The 26,867-nt window shown below is 44.1% G+C and overlaps 1 protein-coding gene across 2 annotated transcripts; it reads left to right on the top strand.

Moving 5' to 3' along the window:
• Nucleotides 1–25,099, top strand: LOC117451408 (mitochondrial adenyl nucleotide antiporter SLC25A23-like). 2 transcript variants are annotated; one of them, XM_034089690.2, is made up of 8 exons: nt 1–721; nt 9,450–9,573; nt 11,390–11,477; nt 12,084–12,195; nt 16,142–16,300; nt 21,854–22,006; nt 23,468–23,581; nt 23,894–25,099. In XM_034089690.2, exons 1-8 carry the CDS (start codon nt 503–505, stop codon nt 24,080–24,082), a joined length of 1,158 nt encoding a protein of 385 aa, XP_033945581.1. In that variant the 5' UTR covers nt 1–502; the 3' UTR covers nt 24,083–25,099. The 2 variants fall into 2 exon arrangements, with proteins under 2 accessions (XP_033945581.1, XP_033945582.1); XM_034089691.2 differs by lacking the exon at nt 16,142–16,300.
• Nucleotides 25,100–26,867: the final 1,768 nt, after the last annotated feature.

Below are 26,867 nucleotides of genomic sequence, written 5' to 3'. Positions count from 1 at the left end.
CGCTGAGGAGCCATGCACGTGATGCAGAGGCACGAGCGTCACCGAGAGTGGGTGGATTAATGTGTGGAGGTGAAGTTATTTAAGTCATGTTCCCTTCAGGTCTGTTTGGAAGTACTTTGGACAGTTAAACGCTCGTTTTCGCACGTTTAACGTCGAAAAACGTGAAAAAAAGTAGTCGCGTGTTATGGCACTGCTGGATTTCCATAAACCCAGAGCTCTTTGACAGCTAAGACGGAAACTTTAGTTTATCTGAATGTGTATTGGAGAGTGTGACCGAGTATGTAATTGTTCCGAGAATTATCCCAACAAGGGCTCGTGTAACAACATCCATCCATCAGCCCGGGGGCAGCGGAGCAGCACAGCCTCTGTTATTAGCCTCGCTGTCCCAGCTAGCTGCGGTGTGAGGGAGCGGGCTTGACAGAGGGTCCTCGGTCCTCACAGTGTCCAGCTCGGCTGAGATAGTAGCAGTTGACCATTAGACACCCGGCTCTCTCTATTTCACATGGGCGAAGACAAAGAGGGGTTCAGCGGCCAGACTCGCCACGGAGGAAACAAAGAACCGGGAGAGACCGGAGCCGGAGAGCCTCTGGACCCGGGCAGAGAGGGGAGGTATGCGGAGCTGTTCAGCCAGCTGGACCTCAATAAAGACGGCAGAGTGGACATCAGTGAGCTGAAGACTGGACTGGCTGCTCGGGGGTTACAGCGGGGGGAGGCGGAGGAGGTGAGACATGCTGACGGTACGTCCACACAGCAGCTTTTCAAAAATCTTGAAAATCTTGGAGCTGGGCGTGTCTGACAGCTTGGGGATTTTTTGAGATGGGTCTGGCTGCAGACCAATAGAGTCTGTCTGCAGACCGCAGCAAGGAGGCGTTTCCTATAGGGGCGTTTCCTATAGTGAACGACGGGAGCCGGCTCTCGCCCGCGAACGAGACGTTTTTTGTTTTGTTTTTGCGGAGGGATCTAGATCGGCATGAAGGCACATTATGCAATGTGCAATGTGGACATTATCCCGCTTATTACACATGGCCACATTCTCAACAAAGTAACGACATGACTCCCAATAATAATTGAAATGCTTTTATGGATTTAGAAAAAGATTTTATTGATTTAAAAAATAAATTTAAATTTAAATTGACATGCATCCGCTAAGAAAAGTAGTCCGTTGTTACTGTTTGAACTAACGTAACAACGGCAGGAACTGCTTCTATAGTGTTTTTGATTACAGATTTGAAAACATCGTTGCTTGCTTTAGAAGTAGCACAATTCATTATGTCAAACCTTGAAAGATATCTCTGCCCTAATGCCCTATGTCTGGACCGCTGCGTAAAAAGGAGGGTTTCTGACCCATTACTTCTCTTCCTACTTTTTGTCCCCCTCTTCCCCCGCTGCAGCCTAGCAGTTGATCTCAAAGCACGCTCCCCTCTCCTGCAGGGAGAAAAACTATATTTATATACTTTATATAGGTTGATACAGTAGCCCCTTTTTTTAAATAGTTTTTATAGGTGTTGCCATCTGTTTTGTGTAGCGTGGTTCTACAAGCAAGTCAATGCATTAATTGGGTGGTATCAGAGAGTTACACGGGTCTGTAAATGCAATGAAAACAATTGGCCACAGCAAATAATTTATATTAAACATGTAATTTTTACTTTTGAATACTTTAGTACAAAGGATGTCTTGAATAATTTAAGTGATATATGTGTACACATATAAATCATTAGTCAAAACAGGACTACATTTGATTTAATTAAAAGGTATAATATGTGGTAAACTGAAGAGCCCTTTGGGAGCCGAAAGAGCCGGCTCTTCTTGGTGAGCCAAATGATCCGGCTCAGCAAGAAGAGCCGGAATTCCCATCACTAGAACAATGACTTCTTCTGCAAGGATTTATAAAAGCAGCTGGATAAAAAAAGTTAGGAAACGCCCCTATAGGAAACGCCTCCTTGCTGCGGTCTGCAGACAGACCCTTTATATATACAGTCTATGAGACAGACCCATCTCCTGCAGACCGCAGCAAGGAGGCGTTTCCTATAGGGGCGTTTCCTATAGGGGCGTTTCCTAACTTTTTTTATCCAGCTGCTTTTATAAATCCTCGCAGAAGAAGTCATTGTTCTAGTGATGGGAATTCCGGCTCTTCTTGCTGAGCCGGATCATTCGGCTCACCAAGAAGAGCCGGCTCTTTCGGCTCCCAAAGGGCTCTTCAGTTTACCACATATTATACCTTTTAATTAAATCAAATGTAGCCCTGTTTTGACTAATGATTTATATGTGTACACATATATCACTTAAATTATTCAAGACATCCTTTGTACTAAAGTATTCAAAAGTAAAAATTACATGTTTAATATAAATTATTTGCTGTGGCCAATTGTTTTCATTGCATTTACAGACCCGTGTAACTCTCTGATACCACCCAATGAATGCATTGACTTGCTTGTAGAACCACGCTACACAAAACAAATGGCAACACCTATAAAAACTATTTAAAAAAAGGGGCTACTGTATCAACCTATATAAAGTATATAAATATAGTTTTTCTCCCTGCAGGAGAGGGGAGCGTGCTTTGAGATCAACTGCTAGGCTGCAGCGGGGAGAAGAGGGGGACAAAAAGAGATCTCCGTCCTCCGTGTTTTATTCTTATAGAAGTAAGAAGAGAAGTAATGGGTCAGAAACCCTCCTTTTTACGCAGCGGTCCAGACATAGACATCATAGCTACGGCGACATATATTCAGTTGCCAGCTTCGATGCTTTCGAAGCTGGCATCAGCCAATCAAATCCCGTTTATGAAAATCCCGCTTATGAAAATCCCGCCAGTACAAGCGCGAGCCAATCAAACCGTGTGCAAGCTGGGAGAGCCAGACCACAGTTCATTTCCTCATATTCCAAACGAGAAATTACGGTAGCAAATCACCCGGTTCTTTACGACCAGAACTATTTACCGGGATACAAACCGGAGGAACCAGGCGGAGAGACAGTGGGTGAAACTGGTAGGTTTTCGCCTGTTTGGGGATTCTATATCCAGTTTACTTCGTTTTAACATTGCTATTGCTTTGTATGTCGGGGGTGGGAGATTCATGTGATTGGTTGTTGGTCGCCTGGGCGCGTGAAATCGCCAAGCTTCAGACACGCCCAGCATCAAGATTTTTCAAGATTTTTTTCATGCCTGTGTGTGGACGGGCCGTTACGGAACAGGTATGAGCTGTGATATGTATGAGGTCTGATTAATGACAAAGACTGAACTAACTGAGCAGCCAATCGTGTCGATCGTCGCCTACCATGCCGTGAACTATAGAGTGGCGAAGTCACGCCCATCTACTTCCGCTCCATGGGACCTTATTTCGGAAAAATAATGTATTGAAGTCAATGGAGAGAGGAAACTTATCTTTCGATCCCGTTAGAATTGTGCCATGAATTACACATATGATGTTTGTCAATCTTAAAAAATCATTTCCAATTGAAAAAAGTCACAGTTTGTCGTAACACTGTTGAAATATAAGACTATGAGAAATACGTAACTAGAAAGACTACAAATCCCAGAGTCGCGTAAGTGATGTCACAATTGTTTTCCTCCACTAAGAGATAGCTAAGATCAGCGCCATATAGATAACCTATCTATATCGGGCTATATAAATAAACATTGATTGATTGATTGATTGATAGTTCATTGAGCGTTTCACACAAACAAATGTGTTACTTCACAGTTTTACGACACATCTTTTTTTTTTACTTGCAAAATTATCTTTTAAATTGACAAACATCATATGTGTAATTCGTGGTACAATTCAAACGGGATCGAAAGATAATCTTTCTCTCTCCATTGACATAATTTTTCCAAAATAAGGTCCCATGTGCCCCTTTCACACCAGCGCCTTTTCAGCTCCGGCTCGGAGCTAGAGCCTGAAAAGCGCCGGGTTTTCCAGTTCACACCGCAGCAGCGCCGGCTCTTAGCTCCGGAATCCGCTTCATTTCCAGCTCCAAAAAATTGTCGGTCCAGAGGCAAGAGCTTTGGAGCTAAGAGGCGACGTCGCTTACGTCTCTCTTACGTCGAGGCGTGCAGGAAACTAAACCCACCTCCCCTGAACATGGGTCGACTGTCATGCCTGCCTAAAAGCAGTGTGCTTATAAACACACTTTATAAAGTCAGGCAGCACTAACCAGGCTTCGTGTGATTCTGTTTATCTGTACCTTACTTTGACCATCCGTTCACTGTTATTGATCATTGTGGAGAGAGGCAGACGTGTTGTTTTGTATTATTGCAGCTATCGGATGCAAGTAGTCAGTTTAGCTTCGGTTGCTATGCTAACATCACCCGTTTTATACCAGAGAAACTTTCATAACAGCGTTGTGATACCAAACAGTGTCAATTCAGACTGACACACATTCACTTCGGCTAAGGGGAATTGGGGATATGCATCAGCTGCTTGTGTGAGTCGGACAGTGAATACTTTAGAGCGGCCGCTGCAGTGTGAGCTAACCGGGAGCTAACGGGAGAATAAACTCCTGTGGAAGAGCAGCACTGCAGCGGTCGGTAAATAGATTGCTGCAGTGAACTCAACTTTATTTATTTGTTATGGTTTATTTGATATGGAGTGATGCAGTATACATAGAAGCTCAGAGAAGAAGCAACCCCTATATATTGTTTATTTTATTTTGTTTCATTTTGGCACCATGGCAGAGGCAAATATAGAGTTAATGTGCAGAGATTATAATGTCGCGTTTACTAAAATATGTATTGTTTTATGCAGGGGCGGCTGGTACTGTAGGCTAGGGAAGGCTAAGCCTTCCCAAATATTTGTGTCACTGCATCCTGGTAAAATAAAAACTATAATGTATAATATCTTTGACATATTAGCGCTGTGCCCTGTACTACGAAGCCAGTTCAACAGACCCTGGATATGTTTGAGTTATCTTAACTAACCCTAACAAACGAGATCTCGCTAAGCGGTCCTACGACGCTGGTTATCAACTCGGTAGATCAACTCGGTAAATCAACCAGGGTTTCTCTCTCCAGCTGAGAGCGCGTTCACGTGAAAGGGGCGGGGTTAGCTACATTTGACCAATCACAAACAGGGACAAGCGTACTGACAGCACAGCGTCATACTTCATTAATGAAAAGTAAACTAATATTAGACAAATATGAACTTCAAACATCCATGACTTAAACATATAATCCAGGATACAAGCCACATAGTTGCGCCTGCAAGGTGAATACAGAACAACTCGTTAAAAAATAAATAAACTACAGAGTGTTTGAATGCGTACAGCAGTTTTATGATATCACTGCCCCATCGAGTGGATCTGACTTTAATTACATTTGAGTGTTTCGTCAACTTAATGTGTTGCTTAAAATAAAACTTCTGCATACAGTATGTGTGACAATGTAGCCTAAGTGTTGCACGGCCAGATACGGCTCGAGAAGCTGACTCAGATAAGGAAATATTGTGATATTATATGATCGATGATCTGATCGATGATGTGACATCAGTGTGATATGAATGATAAGTGCGACACGTCGGCGTCTTCTCTGCATAGGCTACTGCAGTTTAAACTGTATTTCCTTTATCCTGTAATATGACTTGATAGATTTAAACTCCGCACACTGAGCTCTGATTGGTCAGCAGGCGGTGCTTTCACTGAGTTGATCTCTTTTCTATAGAGGAGGCGGGCAGCGTCAGCTAAAAAAAGTTATTTAGCCTTCCCAAACCTGAGCCTCACGCGCCGCCTATGGTTTTATGATGTTTAGTTGACCAAATAGTCACTGTGCTACATTTTCCTGCACTCAAGCATACATCTGAAGACAAGAGTCGTGTCCCCCTTTGGCCACAAGAGGGAGTATATCCAGTGGCGGCTGGTGGAAAATACTTTTGCTGGGGCTATGGAAATGGTGACCAAACCATACTAGGGGGGTCCGGGGGGATCCTCCCCCGGAAGAACATTTTGAGAAATCACCCCTTAAATGATGACTTCTGGTGATGTTAGAGGGGGGGGGGGGGGGCTTAAAAATATGAGATAATCCATAATATTCAGTGTGGTAAGCTATGAATCTTCCAAAACTTCCAAATACCTTGTCCTGGACATAGTTTTTATACCTTGCGTGGTGAGCAAACCGTTGAATCAACCTGTACTGTATGTGGTTAGCAGCAGGGCCGGCCCTTGGCATAGGTAGTATAGGTGAATGCTAAAGGTGCATCAACCCATCGGGGGTGCCAAAAAAAAAAAAAAGAAGTTAGAAATTAAAAAAATATCTTTTTTAAAATTTCATAACAACACAATTTCCCGATTTTGGATCAACAAAGTACATTTTATTATCTTATACTAACAGAACTACACCTATATTGCGTACAGCGCCCATAAACTATGGCACACCCACGCCCCCAAATTAAGTTGAACTGCCCCAGCCCCATGTGAAATGAAAGATTGTTCTTTTTTTGATAAAAAAAAGTTGCACACTACTGTCGTAGTGTGCAATTATAGGTTTTAATTTTGTATTTGTGTTCATTTAAAATAAATAAAACTCCCAAAAAACGTATACAGCTTCTGTGTGCTATTATTAACATTGGAATTGACTGTGTAAGCGGCCGCGGGGGGAGAGCTTTATGGCGCGTTTCCACTGCAGCCCTCGCTCGGCCTCGCTCGGTTTGGTTAGGCCTTATTATGCCCGGCTCACTTTAATGCTGCGTTTCCATTACAGTTTAGGAACTGGGGCAGTAACTATAGTAACACAGTGTAGGCGGAGCCGTGACGTCATCTTCAATGAGCGCCCCAAAAAACAACACAGCCGTTAGCTCTTAGCACTCAGAGCTCACAGCTCTTCATATCTGTTCAGAAACTAGACAAAAGTTAAACAAGTACAAACCACAGACTGCCTGTGTCATGGTGAATACAGTCGCTGCTTTATTTATGTCTGTATAGGCCGTTGCTGTGAGTGTGGACGGTCGGAGCATATACAACGTTAGCTTAGCCAAGCTACATTTAGAAAACACGCATTTTAAAAGGGTTGTTCGCCTGCCGTCTGTCTGCAGACTTGTCAAAGCATTAATTCATGGTTTTTACTAACCGGTATCAGTATGTTGTTACTTCGGCATCATTTTGAAACGTGTATTATAATTAAATCACGGTCAAATATGTTCATCTTGTTGTAGTTGTAGCCCCCTTGCCAGCGATTCTCTCTCTAGTTTAGCATACTCAGCCCGACTCAGCCTGGTTGTTCCTGGCCCTAGAACCACGATTTAGTCGGGCCAGAAAAAAGGTGAAAAAGTAGCCCCGGGCCAAAACTAGGCCAAGTGGAAACGCAACCAAAAACGGGCCCCGCACGGCTCGGCACGCTTAAAGCGAGCTACCCGCTGCAGTGGAAACGCGCCATTAGAGAGCTCTCTCCTGAAAGACTGAGAGGCTCTGATAACCTCAACTCAGTGAGGTAAAGGCACACCTTTATATGATCATTATAGTTATAAAAAAATAAGAGAATAGATGAAAAACAGGTATAAAATACTATATGACAGTCCAAAAAAATTGTTATTAAGAGGGGCCCGGGCCGAAAAGGCTGCGAGGGGGCCTCCACACGCTGCATCTCACACCGGCTCTCATCCTGTCTCTGTTTAGGAGAAGGCTCGTAAACTGGACATTGAGGCGCGTTCACGCTCAACCCTGCTGAGGAATGAGCGGAGGTGTGTGCAGTGCTATTCACACAGTGCGTAATAACAGCCCTGGGCTCATTACGACCGTGTGTAGTACATCTGGGACAGAGGAAACCGACTAACCGACAGGTTAGGAGCATCAGGTTTAAACGTCAAGCCCTGCTGTCTAATAACCGCCTGGTTAAATACAGCTGGCTTGTGCCGCGAGCCCTGCTGCCGCTAACTGACAGGTTACAGCCGGCTCAAACGGCGAGCCCCGCTGTCTGTTAACCGACAGGTTAACCACAGCTGGCTTATGCACCTCCACACGCTGTATTGCACAGCGTCTCTCATCATGTCGCCGTTTCGGAGAAGGCTCGTAAATCGGACAATGAGGCGCGTTCACGCTCAAACCCGCTTGAGAAATGAGCGGAGGTGTGTGGAGGCATATCTGTGACATAGGAAACAAGCCCGTGCTGTCTAATCAACCGGCAGGTTTTAAAGCCAGCCGGTTTGTGCCGCGAGCCCTGTTGCCTAATAACCGACAGGCTATGAGGCAGCCGCTGATGTCATCCGGAGCACAGCTCTCCTGAACCGGGGGAACGGGGAGATCTCATTAGGCGGCTGCCTTTCCGATGATCTCCGGGAGTTCCTGGAGAATACCGCCTCTACGGCAGAGCCGAGATGGCGGATAGAGGGACCCGGTGACCCGGAACCCGCTGTCAGCTCGGCAGCCGAGTCTCCCCCGTCCGGAAGAGAGGGAGGATGGGGCCGGGGGAACCACATGGTGATCCGTGAATGGAGGGGAAGGAGTCGCCTGACTGCTGCCCGCCACTCGGATCCAATAAATAATTGGTCCGCTCTCCGCTGTCTGTGGGCCAGAGGGAGACGGACACAATGAGGGGAGTGAGAGCCGCGTTTGCGTGCTCCAATCCCCGACAGGACTCACACCGTGAGCTCCGGTCGTAACTCATATGTTGGGTTGACACCGGGCCCCCGTCCTGTCTCAGGCTTGATCGCCGTTCAAATGACAGCATTGGATTCCCCCAAAAGTGCGCGGGGCCGTAAAGTGACGTTACTCTCATCCATGGACATCGATCGCCTACTGCTATATTTAACCATATATCGAGCCCGATTGTCGATTTCCAATGATTTAATGTAATTGTTTGCCTGTCTGGCCATTGTAATCGGGCTCTTTGAAGATCCAAAAATCCACGGTTTTCTTACATTTTGGATCGGATTGGCAAAAACTTCAGAATTTGTATTGACCGGCATTCAAATGACAGCTTTGTTTTCCCCCAAAAGTGGGCGGAGCCGTACATTTTGCCCGGAAGTGACGCATGTGTGTACAGAGCATGACATTTAAAAAAAGTGGATTCACTAAGTAACTTTATTTTTTACGCCTTTAATATCATAACAAATCTATTCACATGTGCCCTGATCCTTTTCCTTCCTTTTTAGTGTTAAATCACTAACTAACTTTACAAAAAAAAAGATGGAGAGATCGAGGGTTATATCATCTGAAAAATACTAAGATCACTCGATGTGTTTACTGATGTCATGTTGCAACTAGTCCAACTCTCTCCCTCTCTGTGTCCTCATCCAGAGATGTTGGCAGACAGGTAAGATGTGTTTACTTCTGGAACCTCACAGGGAGCACAGCCCTCTGACCCCCTCTCTCTCTGTACCCCCCTGACCCCTGTCTCTTCAGTGCTGTCTACATTACCAACACACCCTCACCTGTACACCCCCGCCATCTCCACCTGCTCCAGTATATATGGAGCACCTGTCTGTAGCTAGCTATTGAATGACATCACTCCCCCCCCCCCCCAACAGATAGTCCTGGAGAGCGACATCAACCACGATGGTTTACTGGACTTCCACGAGTTCTCCCAGTACCTGTGGGCTCACGAGAGGAGGCTGTGGCTCCTCTTCAACAGCCTGGACCGCAACAAGGATGGTGTGGGCAAGCCACACACACACACACACACACACACACACACACACACACACACACACACACACACACACACACACACACACACACACACACACACACACACACACACACACACACACACACACACACACACACACACACACACACACACACACACACAACAAGGCATGATGTAACTTGTCAAGCTCAAGGCCCATTGGCCAATCTGGCCCCTTGCTTGTTTGGGTGTGGCCCTTATATCAGTATAGGCTCTTGATACATTTGTATATATTGCATTACAGATGTCTGCTAGCTAGAAACAGGTGTCTGTGTTACTAAAAGGCATACCAACACTGATGCTGATGTTTATGTCTGTGAAATCCCATGTGAGATTTAACTGCAGAGCTTATTTTGTACTTTTTAGGGTTTTTTGTTGATATGATTGCATGCCAAGAAAACCATCATTGACTTTTGATAATCAGACTTGTGAAACCTGTTGGTTTTAGTCGGCTGTATGTTAGCCAACTTGTAAAAATGTAATCGAAATTCAAGTTATTTGTTTTTGTTTAGCTAAATGCTATGATAGCGAAGCAACTTTTCTTGTTGACTATTTTAGTTTTTTTGTTGCACAAAATGTTATTTATTTTCAATATAAAGAAATGTATATAAATATACTATATATAATTGGCCTTTTTATGTGATTATGATATCTCAGTGTGGCCTTTAGTGGAATTGAGTTTGTCACGCCTGGGGCCTGTACTACGAAGCAGGATTTTGGCTTAGCCGGCTAAATTCAGGGAAAACTCCGGCTTTCCGGTCCTACGAAGCTGGTTCTCTTTTTAGCGGGCTAGATCTCCATGGTAACTAATGCTGTGCGACTAACCTGCCCCGGAGCAGGTTAGGTTGCAGGCTAAGAGCTCAACTCAGTGAAAGCACTGCCTGCTGACCAATCAGAGCTCAGTGTGCGGAGTTTAAAGCGATCAAGTCATATTACAGGAGAAAGGAAATACAGAAAAGCTGCCGTTGCAGGAAAGACGGCCGGCAAAAATCACCGACTGTGTGAACGTGAACATGAATAGAATATCACCTCCATCTTCAGAGCAATCTGACTATTATAACATTAGCGTTAAGAAAGCTTACTTAAATATCTGCCACAATTAAGTACCCGGATCAGAGTAACATTAAGTACAGTCCGCGGCACATCACATTATAATGTATCATATCTCCTGATCTGAGTCAGCTGAGCCGTATCTGGCCGTGCAACACTCACAGCGTCACAGACTGGATGCAGAAGTATTATTTTAAGCAACACATTAAGTTGACGAAACACTCGAGTCAAATGTAATGAAAGTCAGATCGTGTGTTAGACGGGCAGTGATATCATAAACCTGTTAATGAACGCATTCAAACACATGTTCTGTTCCAGCTGTATTCACCTTGCAGGTGCAGCTCTGAGGCTTTGATCCTGATCAAGTGTTTAAGTCATGGATGTTTAAAGTTTAACTTCTTCATATGTCTAATATTAGAGTTGACTTTTCATTCAGGAAGTATGACGCAGCGCTGTCAGTGCGCTTCTCCATGTTTGTGATTGGTCGAATGCTCCAGATACCACCCCTCTCATGTGAACGCGCACCTAACTAGATAGGACACGGCTGGCTTGAGCGATCCACTTGATAACCCGTGTCGTAGGACCGTTTAGCGAGAGCACGTATGTTTTGGATTAGGCCAACCGGCTAACTCAAACATATCCAGGTTAGGTTGAACCAGCTTCGTAGTACAGGCCTCTGATCTAACTTCTGGTGAATTTTGGAGAAATCTACAGACGTTCTGTTCTAAGGTCGAATCGATGTGGGGGAGATCCAGCACTCACTGCACAGGCTGGGTGTGGAGGTCAGCATGGAGCAGGCCTCCAGGATACTGCAGAGGTACACAGTGAGAAAGAAACAAGTTCATATCAGAGCCATCTTAAACTGCTCAAAAATCACCCATAACTTTCTGTCTTATCTTTAATAATGATGTTTGATGTGTTCTATACATAGACTGTATATCTAAAGAAAATGTCTGTGTGTGGTTAATAAAAACCTGGTAAACACAAAGGTGCTCAATATCTGAGATCGCTGACATGTTTTTTCCTGATTAGACACTGCATTCGTGTGTGTGTGTGTGTGTGTGTGTGTGTGTGTGTGTGTGTGTGTGTGTGTGTGTGTGTGTGTGTGTGTGTGTGTGTGTGTGTGTGTGTGTGTGTGTGTGTGTGTGTGTGTGTGTGTGTGTGTGTGTGTGTGTGTGTGTGTGTGTGTGTGTGTGTGTGTGTGTGTGTGTGTGTGTGTGTGTGTGTGTGTGTGTGTGTGTGGGGTTTATATTGCAAATGGAATGATAGCAGTGGGAACGAGGAGAACAAGAGTCTCCAGTACCAGTACCATCTGAGGGGGCATGTTTCCGTTTGAGGAGCAGAATAATGAGTGTGTGAGTGTTCTGCTGACGGCCCTGTATGAGTTGTAACTCTCCGGTCTCACTCTGTCTCTCCCACACAGTATGGACAGGGACGGCACCATGACTATTAACTGGAATGAATGGCGAGATCACTTCCTGTTCAACCCTTTCCACAACATGGAGGAGATTGTCCACTACTGGAAACACTCCCATGTGAGTGACCAGCTTTCAGTCATGATGCACTTCATAATCAGTCCGGCAGTGGCTCAGTCAGTAGAGGCTTGGACTGAGAGCCGTAGGGTCGCCGGTTCAAGTCCCCGACCAGACATAAATATGGAGTGTGGACTGCAACTTGGAGAGGTCCCAGTTCACCTCCTGCCCTGCCGTGGTGCCCTTGAGCAAGGCACCGGACAACCCCCTTCCCCCCTCACTCCCATTGCTCCCCGGGCGCTGTACAATAGCTGCCCACTGCTCCTAGTACTAGCATGGGTTAAAAGCAGAGTACACATGTCACTGTGTGCTGAGGGTTTCATCCCTCCCATTCTGTTGTTTCTACTAACATCTGTACATGTAGTGTGCTCTGCAGTGATGCAGCATGTGCACAAGTTGAAACTCTATAATGTAATGTTTTATTTTAGGGAACGTTTCACAATAAGCATGGCTCAAAGGGATAGTTTGGATGTTGTGAAGTGGGGTTGAATGAGATACTTATCTACAGACAGAATAGTACCTATAGTGTGTCACAGTTGCTATCCTATATTTAGAATATGTTCACCTCAACACCAGAAAGTGGAGCCAAAGCCACCATCCCTATTGGGAGAAAACAGTCACTTTACCTTGCAGTACGTTAGTTAGTTATGTGACGTGGGGGACTTCTTATTTCACCAAATTAGCCCAAAGACTTAAAAAAAGTAACAGATTGAGGCAGCTGCCAGTTCAACACACTCTCACTCCCTAAGCGTCCAATAGCGACGTTTGGTCAGTGTCCGTGGCGTCCAATTGTGACGCTCCTAGGCTCCTTCAGCGTCATAAAGGGACGCAAATAGCTTTCAACTGATTGCAATGTATTCCATCTGCGTCGGGATTTGACGCTCATGGAAGCACGGCATTCGTTTATGTCGGCTGCCCTTAAAGGCAATGTGAGCGTCCATTCCCATTGGATAACGGAGAATTGTACACCCGGATGTAAGTATTCCCCTTACTGTCGATTGATTTTACAGTGATATCTGCACTACCCATCGACTAAAAAACACCAGATTATCCTTGTTGATTACACAACATTGATTGGCTTAAATTGTGTGCAATGCTTTTGTATTTTTCCCCTTCGATTCGGAGAAACAAATATTTTTAAGTAAAGGATGGCAGAAGACACTACACTACCCAGAATCCCCAGCTATCGTTTGGACTACACCATGTGCTCTGTTTGACAAACCCCGTTTTTTTCACCATTCATTCCGATGGCTGGCGTCTATGTCACATGATCTTCAAATTTCTCCCTGCAGAAAAAGAAAACATGGCCGAACTTCGTTTTATTCTAGGTGGAAAATGCCTATTTTAAAGTTAGTTTGCCATTAAAATGCGTTTTGATGTCATTTGATGCGAGAAATATGAGTTGTTATTTCAGATTATGTGTGCAGTGGATGTACATGATCTTTAGTTTGCTAGTTATTACGAAGATTACTTCAGGAAATCGCGACGTTTTCATTGTTACCAAGGTGGTTGCTAGGGACGCTGCTATCGATATTATTTCTGTTATGTTGTGTAACTGTTTAATGGTGTTGTCTTTATTGCTACCCCCTTCCCCGTCAATGTATAGTGTTGGTCCACAGCCTAAACATATTAGTTTAACAAAATCCGCATCTAAAGATAGCCTACGTTATTTTCCCCTGTGCAATTCCAGTCTCACATCTCACAGCACATCGTCATTAACAAATACCGGAAACAGACCGAAAACATTTAAAAAAAATAATAATAATACTTTATTCCGAGTGTGCTTGCTTTTCTCTTTGAAAGTCATCACATAACGGCATTGTAATACACGGTTCGGCTGCATTACATATTACATATCTGCCGTAGTTCTGTATTTATAGAGCTCTGATGAGAAGACCTCTAGACAAACATGAGGAACTGAAAACGTGACGTGGATCATAAATATATCAGCCATTAAACAACATCTTACATTTCTTTTCACACAATACGTCTCCTTGCAGTATCAACACTAATTCGGCTGACTTTTATATTTGATCCAATTGGTAGATAGGCTGTATTTACACCATCAAGGTGCACAGCTGATATAAAGCGACAACTGGTGGTTAAAGCATGTTATTGAATTTCATTATTTTTATTATTAGATATTAATACGATCCCTATAAAGTATATTCATTACTCGTTATTCTCTACTAATAGTTAATTAAAGACTGTATATAATGACTATTTTGCACATCCCTTTCAAGATTTCAAGATGTTCTAAGGTTTATTGATATATCATATAGGCCTACACAACTATGGTGTAGTTCTGCACTGAATGAAAAACTTGGGTCGCAGGTTCCTCAACAGTGCATTACAAGACATCTATCAATATTTGTGCATACCTCCAGCGATGTTAACTATGTTGAAGCACTTATTTTAACTGATATTATACATAATGTATTATACTCTTATAAGATGTATGTAGATATTTCATCTCCGGCCTTGTCAGGTATTGAACAATCAATAAATAAAGAACAAAGAATTGTTGAATATAAAACACAGAATTTGTGTGATTATACTAAATGATTTTCAAATAAACACAACTGCATATTTAACTGTTACACATGCTGATGTAACGCAAATGTTCCAACTTGGGATCAATAAAGTATATCTTATCTTAAGCTGATCGATGGCTACTGCCATATTTGCAAAATGTGCCTCTGAACCTTGACAAGTGCATGTTTCAGGCTTATCAATTAATGTAATGTAATGTTATCACAGGGGTCACACACATAAGACCAGCTGTTAAATAAAGCTCTTCTGACCATAGCTGGCATGTGGGTATATATTAATACTGCCCATAATGGGCACAAGCAATTTTCACCCATTTATTAATTATATGTTTTAAATGTGAGTGTTTCCTGTCCCCTAAACCTCCAGGGATGTACACAGTTTAATACTGGCAACTTCTTATTATGGGAAATACGAAAACGTCTTTTAAAACTACAACTCCCAGTAGAGACGTGCCATAGAGAACATGTTGCGAAACAGAATAGCTAGCATGTGTAGTTCTGGGGACGGGGTGGGGGAGGGGGGGACGCGGTGGACCCGTTCAAATCCAGTTTTGGACAGTCTGCCGTGGTTCCATCCCATTTCAAGTGCTGTTCGAGAATCGGCTTAACCCTCGGAGCACACTCTCCAATCACAGAGCTTGAGGACTATCACGGGTTTGTCAAACAGAGCACATGGTGTAGTCCAAACGATAGCTGGGGATTCTGGGTAGTGTAGTGTCTTCTGCCATCAGAACAAATATTTGTTTCTCCGAATCGAAGGCGAAAAATACAAAAGCATTGCACACAATTTAAGCCAATCAATGTTGTGTAATTAACAAGGATAATCTGGTGTTTTTTAGTCGATGAGTAGTGCAGATATCATTGTAAAATCAATCGACAGTAAGGGGAATACTTACATCCGGGTGTACAATTCTCCGTTATCCAATGGGAATGGACGCTCACATTGCCTTTAAGGGCAGCCGACACAAACGAATGCCGTGCTTCCATGAGTGTCAAATCCCGACGCAGATGGGAATACATTGCAATCAGTTGAAAGCTATTTGCGTCCCTTTATGACGCTGAAGGAGCCTAGGAGCGTCACAACTGGACGCCACGGACACTGACCAAACGTCGCTATTGGACGCTTAGGGAGTGAGAGTGTGTTGGCCAGTTAACCTTTGTGTTCCATAAGGTAAAATAAAAACTGTTTGCATTGCTAGAGGCTTTAAAGACAGAATAGATGGATATAGCGTCTTCAGCGCCCCGTCTAAAAAAGGGCCGTCGTATGGCAAGGTAAAGCAGTTAATACAATCTAAATATAGCATACCCTTCAATTAAAATAAGATAACCCCAAAATATCCCTTTGAGGATACCCCCCTCCTGGAGATAAATACAGATGGGCCCTTTATTAATTATAGATGTATGACATCGGGGAACATCTGACAGTACCGGATGAGTTCTCGGAGAAGGAGCGGCGGTCCGGTCTGGTGTGGAGGCAGTTGGTTGCCGGGGCGATGGCGGGGGCGGTGTCCCGGACAGGAACCGCTCCTCTGGACCGCCTGAAGGTCTACCTGCAGGTAAAGACCAGGGTTTAGGAACTGTTGCGCATTGTGTGAGCAATGTATTTGATCAGAAAATAGCAATAGGAAAATCCTTTAACTGACAAGAAGTATAAAATAAACAATTGTTTGTATTCTACATCTCTTGCATGGTTTAGTTTATTCTATGAGATTGTAATGATAGATTCCAAGATTAGCACCTTTTAGTTAATTGATACTTCTGAAGCTGCATTTCATCACAGTGAGAATATATATGAATTATTCCTTTAGGAGGAACCAGTTGGACACCAATATTTTGTATTCCTGTGGAAACAAGATGTCAGATACTAAATGTTAGTGAAAGCAATGTTGTAGAAAGTTCCACCAAGCTCACTCTATCCAACAGCACTGGGGGGTTGGATGTACACACCGTTAAGGTTAAGGTTAGTTTATTTCTTCCGGTTATGGCGCGGTGTTGATCAGACGTAGTTCAGTCGTCGCTCTGCCCTAATATTGTAAATTAACTATTTGGAACGCGGGAGGTCAAAGGAAAACGCAATTTACACAATCATAACGGTGCTACTAATGCCTCCACGCAAGAAAACAACTAGAAAGGACAACGTTTTGGAAACTTCATCCGAAGAAGATTGGCCACCGCTGTCTCAACCTGGCCTTGCTCCCGACATGGAACACGAGGCGGGAGAAGAGCTGTCGCAGCAGGATACATCCTCAGGTGGAATCCTGAGTGCAATCAACAACTTAAAGAAAGAGCTGAAGGAAGACTTTGCATCAAAATGTAATACGGTGATACACTCAATCTATCGAAGGCCAACTAAAACAATACTCTGGCCGATTAACGGAGGCTGAGGAGCGGCTTGGAGCGGGGGAAGGCGATGCCTCAGTGCTGAATAAAACAACGAAACATCTGAGACAACAGGTGGAAAGTTTGGAGGCGAAAATGGGAGATCTGGAAAATCGTAGCCGCAGATCTAATGTGCGACCGATAGGCTTGCCGAAAACGCTGAAAGGAAGCATGCATGCACCTTTCTGGAAAAATGGATCCCTAAAATTCTGGGTGCCGGATCGTTTGCAGCACCGCTCGCTATTGAAAGGGCGCACAGAGTTCCATCTGGCAGACCGAAGCCAAACGCACCGCCTCGAGCACTTCTGATTCAGTTCTTAAACTACAAGGACAAAACCAAAGACGGATACAAAGCGCAGAGCCTACGATGGAGTTAAAACGAGGTGCAGAGACATAGGTCTGCGGTATGGAATACAATATCCATCCTCTTTCCGAGTGACACATGACGGCAACTCTCGCCTCTTCACTTCTCCTACGGATGTACACGCGTTCCTGAACAAGATCCAGGAGAGGCCCAGAGACTGAACAGTTCTGTGAAAGCTCCTGGTGAGATTACCATAAAGAATGGCCTACAGTATATGACTTGTTACTGTAAAAGGATCTGCTATATATACGTACACTGTCAAAGTAAAGTGTTGTCTTTGCAGTATTTAGCAGTAATAATGTTTATGTAGGCTATACACTGGTATATCTGTTTCCATTTATTGTATAACGCTGTTGAAGAAGTGTGTTTTCTGTTATTGATACTGTTGAGAATAAGTGCTGTCCTTGAACGGTTAAATCTAAGTTATGCCTTTACACTCCCAAATTCACATTTTATATAATTTTCATTAGATATAAAACAAATTCATAATCCACATTTTAGATCCTAACAATGGCAGCTAAACGTGATGTTTACTTATGAATACATTTTATTTTAAGAGCTTTTAAACTTGCTGCCTCGTGAATGAAAAACATCGACAAGTTAAAGTGGAAATATTTTAAAGAAGTGTTTTGTTTTATTCATTCCCTTTGTTAACATTTCTATCATTTGTTTGGGAATTACAGAAATAGAAAATGCATTTCCTGCAGAAAATGCGTGCGAATGCTGTAAACTGTGAACATTTATGGCTGAATTTAGCTGAACATGCAGAAAAAGCTGAATATGTTATTAGCTGAATGGTAGCTGCTTTTAGCTAAAAAAAATGCAGAAAAAGCTTAATGTTTAAAGGAAAAGTTTTTAAAAAGGTATAAACAACAACGTGTATAGCCTTGATGTCCTGAAATAGCTGAATAATGTAATAGTTGAATGTTTTCTGCAGCTGAAAGTAGCCTGAATGAGTTAAATATCAGATGTAAGTAGTTGTGAATGAATTTGTATTAAGATGAGAAAAGAAAGTCAAAAGGCTTGGGAAAGCAGCAGAATATTTTGACTGTAAACTTTTGAACTAACTTGATGGTGAATGATCTGTCGCCATTGTGTAATAAACCCATGAGCGCCGTTATAACGCTTCATGTGGGCAGCACTGCACACACCTCCATCCATCCCCTGAGCGTGTACGCGCCTCATGATGAGAGTCGGAGTGAGACGCAGCGTGTGGAGGCCCCCGCCTTGGGTTGCCTCGCGGGCAGCGGCGGCAGGGGCTCTGGCGTGGCTCGTCACCATGACGACCAAAAACACATCTCGAGCACGTGCGCCCGCTCTCAGAGTTTTTCTCAGGGTGGCAGCGCGCGGGTCTGATGGACAGATGGATGAGCAGGCTGATCAGCAGAGGGTACGTCCTGCAGTTCGCCTCTCCCCCCCCACAGTTCAATGGGATACAGGAAACACACTGTCCTCCCAGAAGCTATGTCTTGCGCTCCAATCCGAGCCGCTGGAACTCTTGTTGAAACAGGATATCTCCAGGGTTCCTCAAAGGGAGGAAAATCAGGGGTTTTCACTCCCGTTATTTCTCTAATCCCGAAAAAGACTGGGGCAATGAGGAATCCTCGATCTGTCAGTATTCCACATGCTGACGATCAAACAGGTGCTGGAATGTGTTCACCAGGACGACTGGTTCACTTCCACCTGAAGGATGCATACTTCCACCTGAAGGATGCACACTTCCACCTGAAGGATGCATACTTCCACCTGAAGGATGCATACTTCCACGTACCCTCATCCCGAAACACAGGAAATTCCTTCGTTTCTCATTTCAGGGAATATCAGACCAGACAATCGTCTGCCGTTCGGATATTTCCTGGCTCCTCCCATTTTTGTATAGAGAAGGCTGGAGCCGCTACACAGAGGAGGGATGAGAGTGTGGTTTCCTCTGGACGACCTGCTATTTGCGGGCTCGCTCCAGGGAGGAAGTCGCTTTACAGACGGTACATCTCGTATCGCATCTGTCAAAGCCTGGGTTTCATAATGAATTGGAAGAAGAGCTGTCCTCTTCCCTCTCAGACAATCGTTATCTGGAGTGGAATTAAACTCAGCCAGCAGAGCGCGGCTCTCGCGGCAGCGAGTGGAGGAACTGACAGCTCTCCTCCGGCGTGTCACAACCCACACAGCCCTCTCCGTGACGCAGCTGCTCGGCGTTGGCGTCAGCTGGTCACGTGGTGATCCCCCTGGGTCTCTTCCAACAGGGGGACACTCCAGAGGTGGTTCATTCGCTGCAGAAGCCTGCAGTTTAACCTATTGGTTTATAAACTGCAGAGCTCGCGGCATTCCTCTGTCCCAGATATGCCTCCTACACACGGTCATAATAAATCCACGAGCACCGTTATAACGCCTCGTGTGGACAGCATACACACACCTCTCATCCTCTGGGCGTGTACGCGCCTCATGATGAGAGACGGAGTGAAATGCAGCGTGTGGAAACTCCCTCGCAGCCCTTTTGCCTCACGGGCGGCGGCGGCGAGGGCGTGGCTCGTCACCATGACGACCACTACGGCACATCATAGAGTAGCCTCTCCCCCCAGCAGTTCCATGGGATACAAGAAACACTCCTGTCATCCCAGGAACAGTGTCTTACGCGGTTTTTACTCCCGCTATTTTTCTAAATCTCAGAAAAGAACGGGGGAGTCGCCCCGTTGCTGTACAATCACACATGTGTTGATTTGCACAGACAACAGGCCACGGCTATGGAAGCAGCCTCAATCGCCAGGGAGCAGTACGATCTGCGCAGCTTCTGAGCGCAGCCAGGCGGCTGCTGTTCTGGGCGCGCACACACGTTGCTCTCCATCAGAGCAATGTATATTCCCGGCGAATTGAACCGAGGGGCTCGCAGAGCGCAGCAGCCGTTGTATGCGAGGAGTATGGAGACTCAGACCTGTGTCACGCACACTGGCACCTCAGTGGGATTTGGCTTTGGTGTTACGCGCACTAAAGCAAAGCCCCATTTGAACCTGATCAGGTTCCCCTTAAACTGTGTTCAGCCAAAGTAGTACTGCTTGTGGCTCTATCAGAGAAAAGGGTGAGTGATTGTCTGCTCTCTCTGTGTCTCCGTCAGCGCTCCGGATCCAAGGAGATGCAGTTCAGCTGTTTTACGCCCTAACCCGGCTTCATGCCTAAGGTCATCACAACTATTTTAGGTCAAGAGTGATCACCCTGGCTGGCTTATTCCCCCCTCCTCACAGGTCGGAGGAAGAAGCCACGTCTCATCTCCTCTGTCCTGTGCGCGCGCTGTCTTGCTATGTGGCGCGCGAAGCACTTCTTTAAGTTTTTACAAATAAGACAATTTATCTCTGTATCTCAAAACCGCTCACTTACTCAGCCACCTCTCTCAATGTTGGAAGACATTACAGTTAAACACGTAGGTTGGTAGAGGCCAGCTGTCGCTGCTCTATCAGAGCTTTGTAGACACGTCACCTGCATCTTCAGAAGATAAACTAAAAGCTGGAGGCTTGATTTACAAGGTATGAAGTGCCTGAAGGCTCAAACACAAACAATCAACACACGGCTTAAGTTGATACAATACATTTGGATTTTAAGAACATATATAACGCCATCAAAACGACATCACTTTAATCCCAATACCCCGGACACCTGCTTTAATGTAACGATGCTAAAGGATCACTCGTCACTGTTTGTGGGAATGTAATGTGGTCCATCGGTTTTGGAAGGAGGCTCTTAACACGATTAACCAGATAACAAAGCTGAAAATCCCTTGTCAGCCAAAGTTGTGCATCCTGGGTATTTGTCCAAAAGACTTCTAAGAAGAGTGAGCGTGCGCTTATAGACTTCTGTCTTTTACAAGCTATAGAATGGAAACATGTGAACAAACCTAGTATGAATACATATATGAAGGATCTGTCAGCATGTGTCGCTTTAGAAAAACTAACAGACATTACTAAAGGAAAGCTTTCTGGGGAGCTTCATGGAGTTTCTGAATAATAATGTTTGTAATGATTAATAACAGCAAAGACCGGGCGGGGACGGGGCAACGGGAATACGATTCTACAGTGTAGTCGCCCACGTCGTATTCTCTCAGACGTGTGTCCTGTGTCATCTGTGTACTGACTGTATCTGCCACCTAGACTGACCATGTACTGTATGTGTAATGTTCGTTATTGTATGTATGTGTAACGTCCGTATTTGAAAACTTAAAATATAATAATATAATAATACAAATATTGTTAAAAAAAAGAAAAGAAAAAAGGTTAGTTTATTTATATAGTACATTTTCAGACACCGAGGCAATTCAAAGTGCTATACATCAATATGAACTCACTGATAGAGAAGATTGACCTGGCAGTATGTGTGTGTTCAGGTGCACGGCTCTACGTCTCGAGGGTTTAACCTGTGGTCTGGCCTGAGGGGGATGGTCCGAGAGGGGGGGGTCTCCTCACTGTGGAGGGGAAATGGCATCAATGTCCTCAAGATCGCCCCGGAATCTGCCATTAAGTTCATGGCCTATGAACAGGTCAGTGCTTCCAAATAGTCAATACAAATGCTACCAATCTATATTAAAACAAAACAAAAATATAAATTCTTAACACTGTAAATACACTGCCCATCCAAATAAAAGTTTCAAACTCTAATATTTAATGGACCACTTTTAGCTTTGAGTATGGCGCATAGTCGCCGTGGCATTGATCGATAAGCTTCTGCTATGTCACAACATGTATTTCTGTCCAAAGTTGCATTCATTTTCCGCCAAGATCTTGTACTGATGATGGGAGAGTCGCACCGCTCCCTGAACCCCTCATTCACAATGTGAGCCCATGAAGCCTGGCATGTCATCTTGGCATATGCCCGTGCCATCAGGGAAGTACAACTCCATTGATGTTAGACCTGGTCATTCAGTATATTCAGGTAGTCAGCTGACCTCTCTGGAACATAGCTGAACCTAGACCTGGCCAACTGCAGCAACCCAGACCATAACACTGCCCCCACAAGCTCGTATGGTAGGCACTAGGCATGATGGATACATCACTTCATCTGCCTCTCTTCTTACCCTGATGCGCCCATCACTCTGGAACAGGGTAACACTGGATTCATTGATTTGGTTTCAATAATGCTAAAACGTCTGACAGTTCTTAACTCCTTTTACTAGTTCCAATCCCCTTAGTTGTTGTCTTTGCTTGATGCTGGCCAATCCTTTGACCCTTCTGAAAATAACTAACAACCTTTGCACAGGTTATGTCTTCCAACAGGGTTGTTTAATAAGTGAGAAGCTAAGCACAGCTCGGATTAGATAACTTGTTGCCAGCTAAAACACACTGTCAAGGAGTGAATTCAGATGCATGAACTCAGATGCACAACTCAGACTCAGGTGGTTTTCAAAAATAAAGACCTTACTGGATTTCGCACAGTAACAAAACAAGGAAACACAAAATCACTCTTTCGAGGAAAAACTAATAGCAATCATCAGGAGCATGAAAATGGAATACGACCATGAAGCAGGCTTGAATGTTGTCATGAATGATAACGAACTGGCACTGGACAGGTGGGGACTAAAACAATATATCCACAAGGTGAGGGACACAGGTGGAAACAATCAGGGCGGGGTAACCAATCACGAACACAGGAGACACATAGGGGCGGGGAGCATGGCGTCCTGAAACGAGAGGGAGAATTACTTTTCACAATAAGACAGAGGGCACAGAACAAAGGGACATGACAACACTAATATAGAGAATACACTTTCATAATAAGTTCCGAGACATGACACACACTGCAGTAATTATCCAATGGAAGGCTCTTACTGGTTTGCTTAGTTAAATCAAGCTGGTGACTTGTTTTGGACGGGCAGTGTACACTTTTGTAAGTAGCTTGGAACGTGAAATAGAAATGGCTGTTTAGGGTAATTCCTAATGGCCTTAGACGGAGAGACCCTAACATCTCCCATGGCTGATACCCTCCTGTTCGTTCTCTACTCTAGATCAAGTGGATGATTCGAGGAAGGAAAGAGGGGGGGGGTTTGAGGGTTCATGAGAGGTTCATCGCTGGCTCTCTGGCAGGAGCCACCGCCCAGACCATCATCTACCCGCTGGAGGTCAGTTTGAAATGTGTAATTGGAAGATTCATGAAATGAGGTTGGATGGCCAATTTGAAATCTCTCGCTCCTTTCTGAAGTTTAAAACTGAGTAAGGATGTCTGGAGCTGCTTTAAGTGTAGCATTCTGACCATCGGCTCCCTACTCATTCTCTCAATGAGCGGATGGACAATGGAAAATCTTCATTTTTTCTTTGTCTATGAAAGAACAGAAACATGTAGATATATCTCCTTGTCCGATTGAAGATTACTCTCTTGCTCCTATCATTCCTCTCCCTCCCTCTTTAACGTGTCTCTCCCGCTCTGGTGATAGGTTCTGAAGACGCGTCTGACTTTGAGGAAGACGGGACAGTACTCGGGGATGGCTGACTGTGCCAGACAGATCCTGAAGAGGGAGGGGGTCCGGGCGTTCTACAGAGGCTACCTGCCAAACACACTGGGCATCATCCCCTACGCTGGCATCGACCTGGCAGTGTATGAGGTGTGTGTGCCTGCAGTTTGATTTCCTTTTACATGTTATTCAGCCACTCTTCCAAAATAAGTACATTTTGGTGGAAACTACACTCGAGTACCAGGGTCTTGAACTCATTATAAATACAATTCTGGTTTTGTTCAAAGTATATCAATGCCCTCAGAAATAACTCTTTATTTTATACTTTTATTGTCAACAAATCCTATGAAAGACCAAAACCAACAATATATGAGTCTACTTTCAATACTTCTAGTCTTCCCAACCTGTCTATGGCACTCACTTCTAATTCATTTGTCGTAAATCTTTAAAATCCATAACTATAGAGTTTAACTAATAAAGGTTCAGTTATTTCCTTAAAGGTGGGGTAGGTAAGTTTCAGAAACCGGCTCGAGATACACTTTGTTATATTCCATGGAATGCTCTTAACATCCCGATAGCAATGAATATCTTAAGTGCTTTGACAAAAAATCCATACAAAAATTTCATCTGTGGAAGCCGTAATACTGTACTGTAAAATGCCGGGCCAGCTAAACGGATTGGATTGCCGCCCTCTCTGTCAGCCTTCCATCTCGTGCACGCACAAATGTATCTCGTGCCCTCATTGGGCGTGCCGTCATTGGGCGTGCATTGCAGCAGTACTTCAATGACTCGCCAGCAACAGACGGCCACTTTCACCAGTCTGCTGACGCCATGTGCGCGTTCATGTGTGTTGGAGGAGGTGCTCTGTAAGGAAGTCTGAAGGAAGGGGCGGATTCTTTTCGGCTGTGTACTTTCAAATTTTAGTGCACTCGAGCCGGTTTCTGAAATGTACCTACCCCACCCTTAATGCAATCTGGGGGGCTAGTGAGTATTTCTTCCAGCAGGACAGTGTGGGATTGAGTTGAAATAAACTCCAGTGTGTTTTGGTCTTCTAGTTTTTGGCCAACAATGGAGCTTTTTGACCCCTGTTTATTTAGTATAGTTTTAGTTATATATAACTATGCAATTAAGCATCAATATCTTATTAATACTAATATACAACTGTATTTATCGTAATTAACATGTTATTATTTCAGTTGAATGTGCACATTTTTATTTTGTACTTCTTATTTTAATTTAAATATTTTGATTACATTTAATTTAATAAATGTTTTGTTTATGTCCTTCTGAATTGAAGCAATTATGAGCAGTGGCGTTTTCTCCCGGAGGCCAAGGGAAGCCAGGCTTCCCCTGTTTTTTCGGATTGTAGTTATAATTTAAATAAATAAATAAAAACACTTTGTTTTGTTTCGATAATTCTCCTTTGCTGTGTGTTGCTGCCGGCCCGTCTCTCCCCCATTCTCATTGAGTATTTTACAAAGAGTGAAACAAACAGCGCCCCTCTAGATGTTATGGTGAAACAGTAGATTGCACTCACTGTTGCGAGAGGAGGCCAGCCGAATCTGGCTTCCCTTGGTGAAAACAAATGGAGGGATTGAACAATCAGATGAGGCCCACGTGATGCCCCTGCCAACCTGTGATTGGTCAGGGCCATGCCAAGGGAAGCCAGAGGCGGCTGGCTTCCCTTGCCTCACAATCCAATCAAATCACATCAACTTAGAGTTGCAGTGACGCGTAAGCTGCGCTCGGTTTCCCTCTACAGAAAGCAATGGGATTTCTCCATAGGATTTAGGAAAATAGCTCGAAATAAGGTCAGTGGAAAACGAACCTGTTAGATAAATGCACGTTTTGTTCAGTCGGATAATATCCACATGTCTACCCTACTTTTATAATTTTCTAATCATAAATCTAATCGATAGAAGATAGATAGCGTCACTGCATCACTCTCACCGCCGTTAGAAAGTAGCAAGCAACTGAAGCAAGTGCTCCAAAAGGAGCGAATCAGACGTAAAACGTTAAAGGTCTCATGATTTAGTTTGTGAATGAATGCTTATTAGAGTTTGGGCTGGAGAGTGCGTGCGGACCTGTCGGTTAGATAACAGGCGTCTGTAAGTCCTGCATCTGTATGATACAAATGTGTGTAAAATGATACCGGGTGCTGTAATCACTCACCTGATTACGTTATTACATTGACCACCACACCCCCGACCCAAAAGAAAGGACGTATTATTGGCTTCCCCTAATTTTTTCCCCACGCCACGCTACTGACTATGAGGAAACCTAATTCCTCCTCTGGATAGATTAAAGTATTCTGATCCATTCTTCCAAGAACATTCAAATCAAATCAAGTTTTATTTATAACACCATCATTGCAATATACTGTCCAAATACAAACTTTTCAGTTTTGATAGTCTTGTTCTACTTTCCCGAGTTCGATTGGTATTCAGAATCATTCACAATTCTACAACACCACGTTGAGGGGCTTTTTTCAGTTTCGCCGTGAGCAGAGTTGCAGAAACTCCAGATCTTCATCAAATGCAGATCTGTATGAGGGGCCGTGTAGGCCAAAATTCAAACTCACCTCGCACACACACTACTGAAAACATCTGGCCTTGCACACACACTACTGAAATACTCTCACGTTCACTACTGAACACCTCACACACACACTACTGAACACATCTGGCCTTCCACACACACTACTGAAATACTCTCACATTCACTACTGAACACCTCACACACACACTACTGAAAATTAAGCCTCACACACACACTACTGAAATCCTCTCACATTCACTACTGAACACCTCACACACACACTACTGAAAATTAAGCCTCACACACACACTACTGAAATCCTCTCACATTCACTACTGAACACCTCACACACACACTACTGAAAATTAAGCCTCACACACACACTACTGAAATCCTCTCACATTCACTACTGAAATCA

Source organism: Pseudochaenichthys georgianus, chromosome 8 (assembly GCF_902827115.2).
Source record: "Pseudochaenichthys georgianus chromosome 8, fPseGeo1.2, whole genome shotgun sequence".
Lineage (NCBI taxonomy): Eukaryota > Metazoa > Chordata > Actinopteri > Perciformes > Channichthyidae > Pseudochaenichthys > Pseudochaenichthys georgianus.
Note: the sequence above shows the minus strand (reverse complement) of the source record. Positions and strands in the feature narration are given on the sequence as shown.

Bases quoted from the DNA above. Each gene is read 5' to 3' on its own strand.
- LOC117451408 (XM_034089690.2), top strand. From the start codon at position 503: ATGGGCGAAGACAAAGAGGGGTTCAGCGGCCAGACTCGCCACGGAGGA. The intron at 11,478-12,083 runs GTACACAGTGAG...TCTCCCACACAG, and splicing joins GCCTCCAGGATACTGCAGAG to TATGGACAGGGACGGCACCA. The intron at 12,196-16,141 runs GTGAGTGACCAG...TATTAATTATAG, and splicing joins ACTACTGGAAACACTCCCAT to ATGTATGACATCGGGGAACA.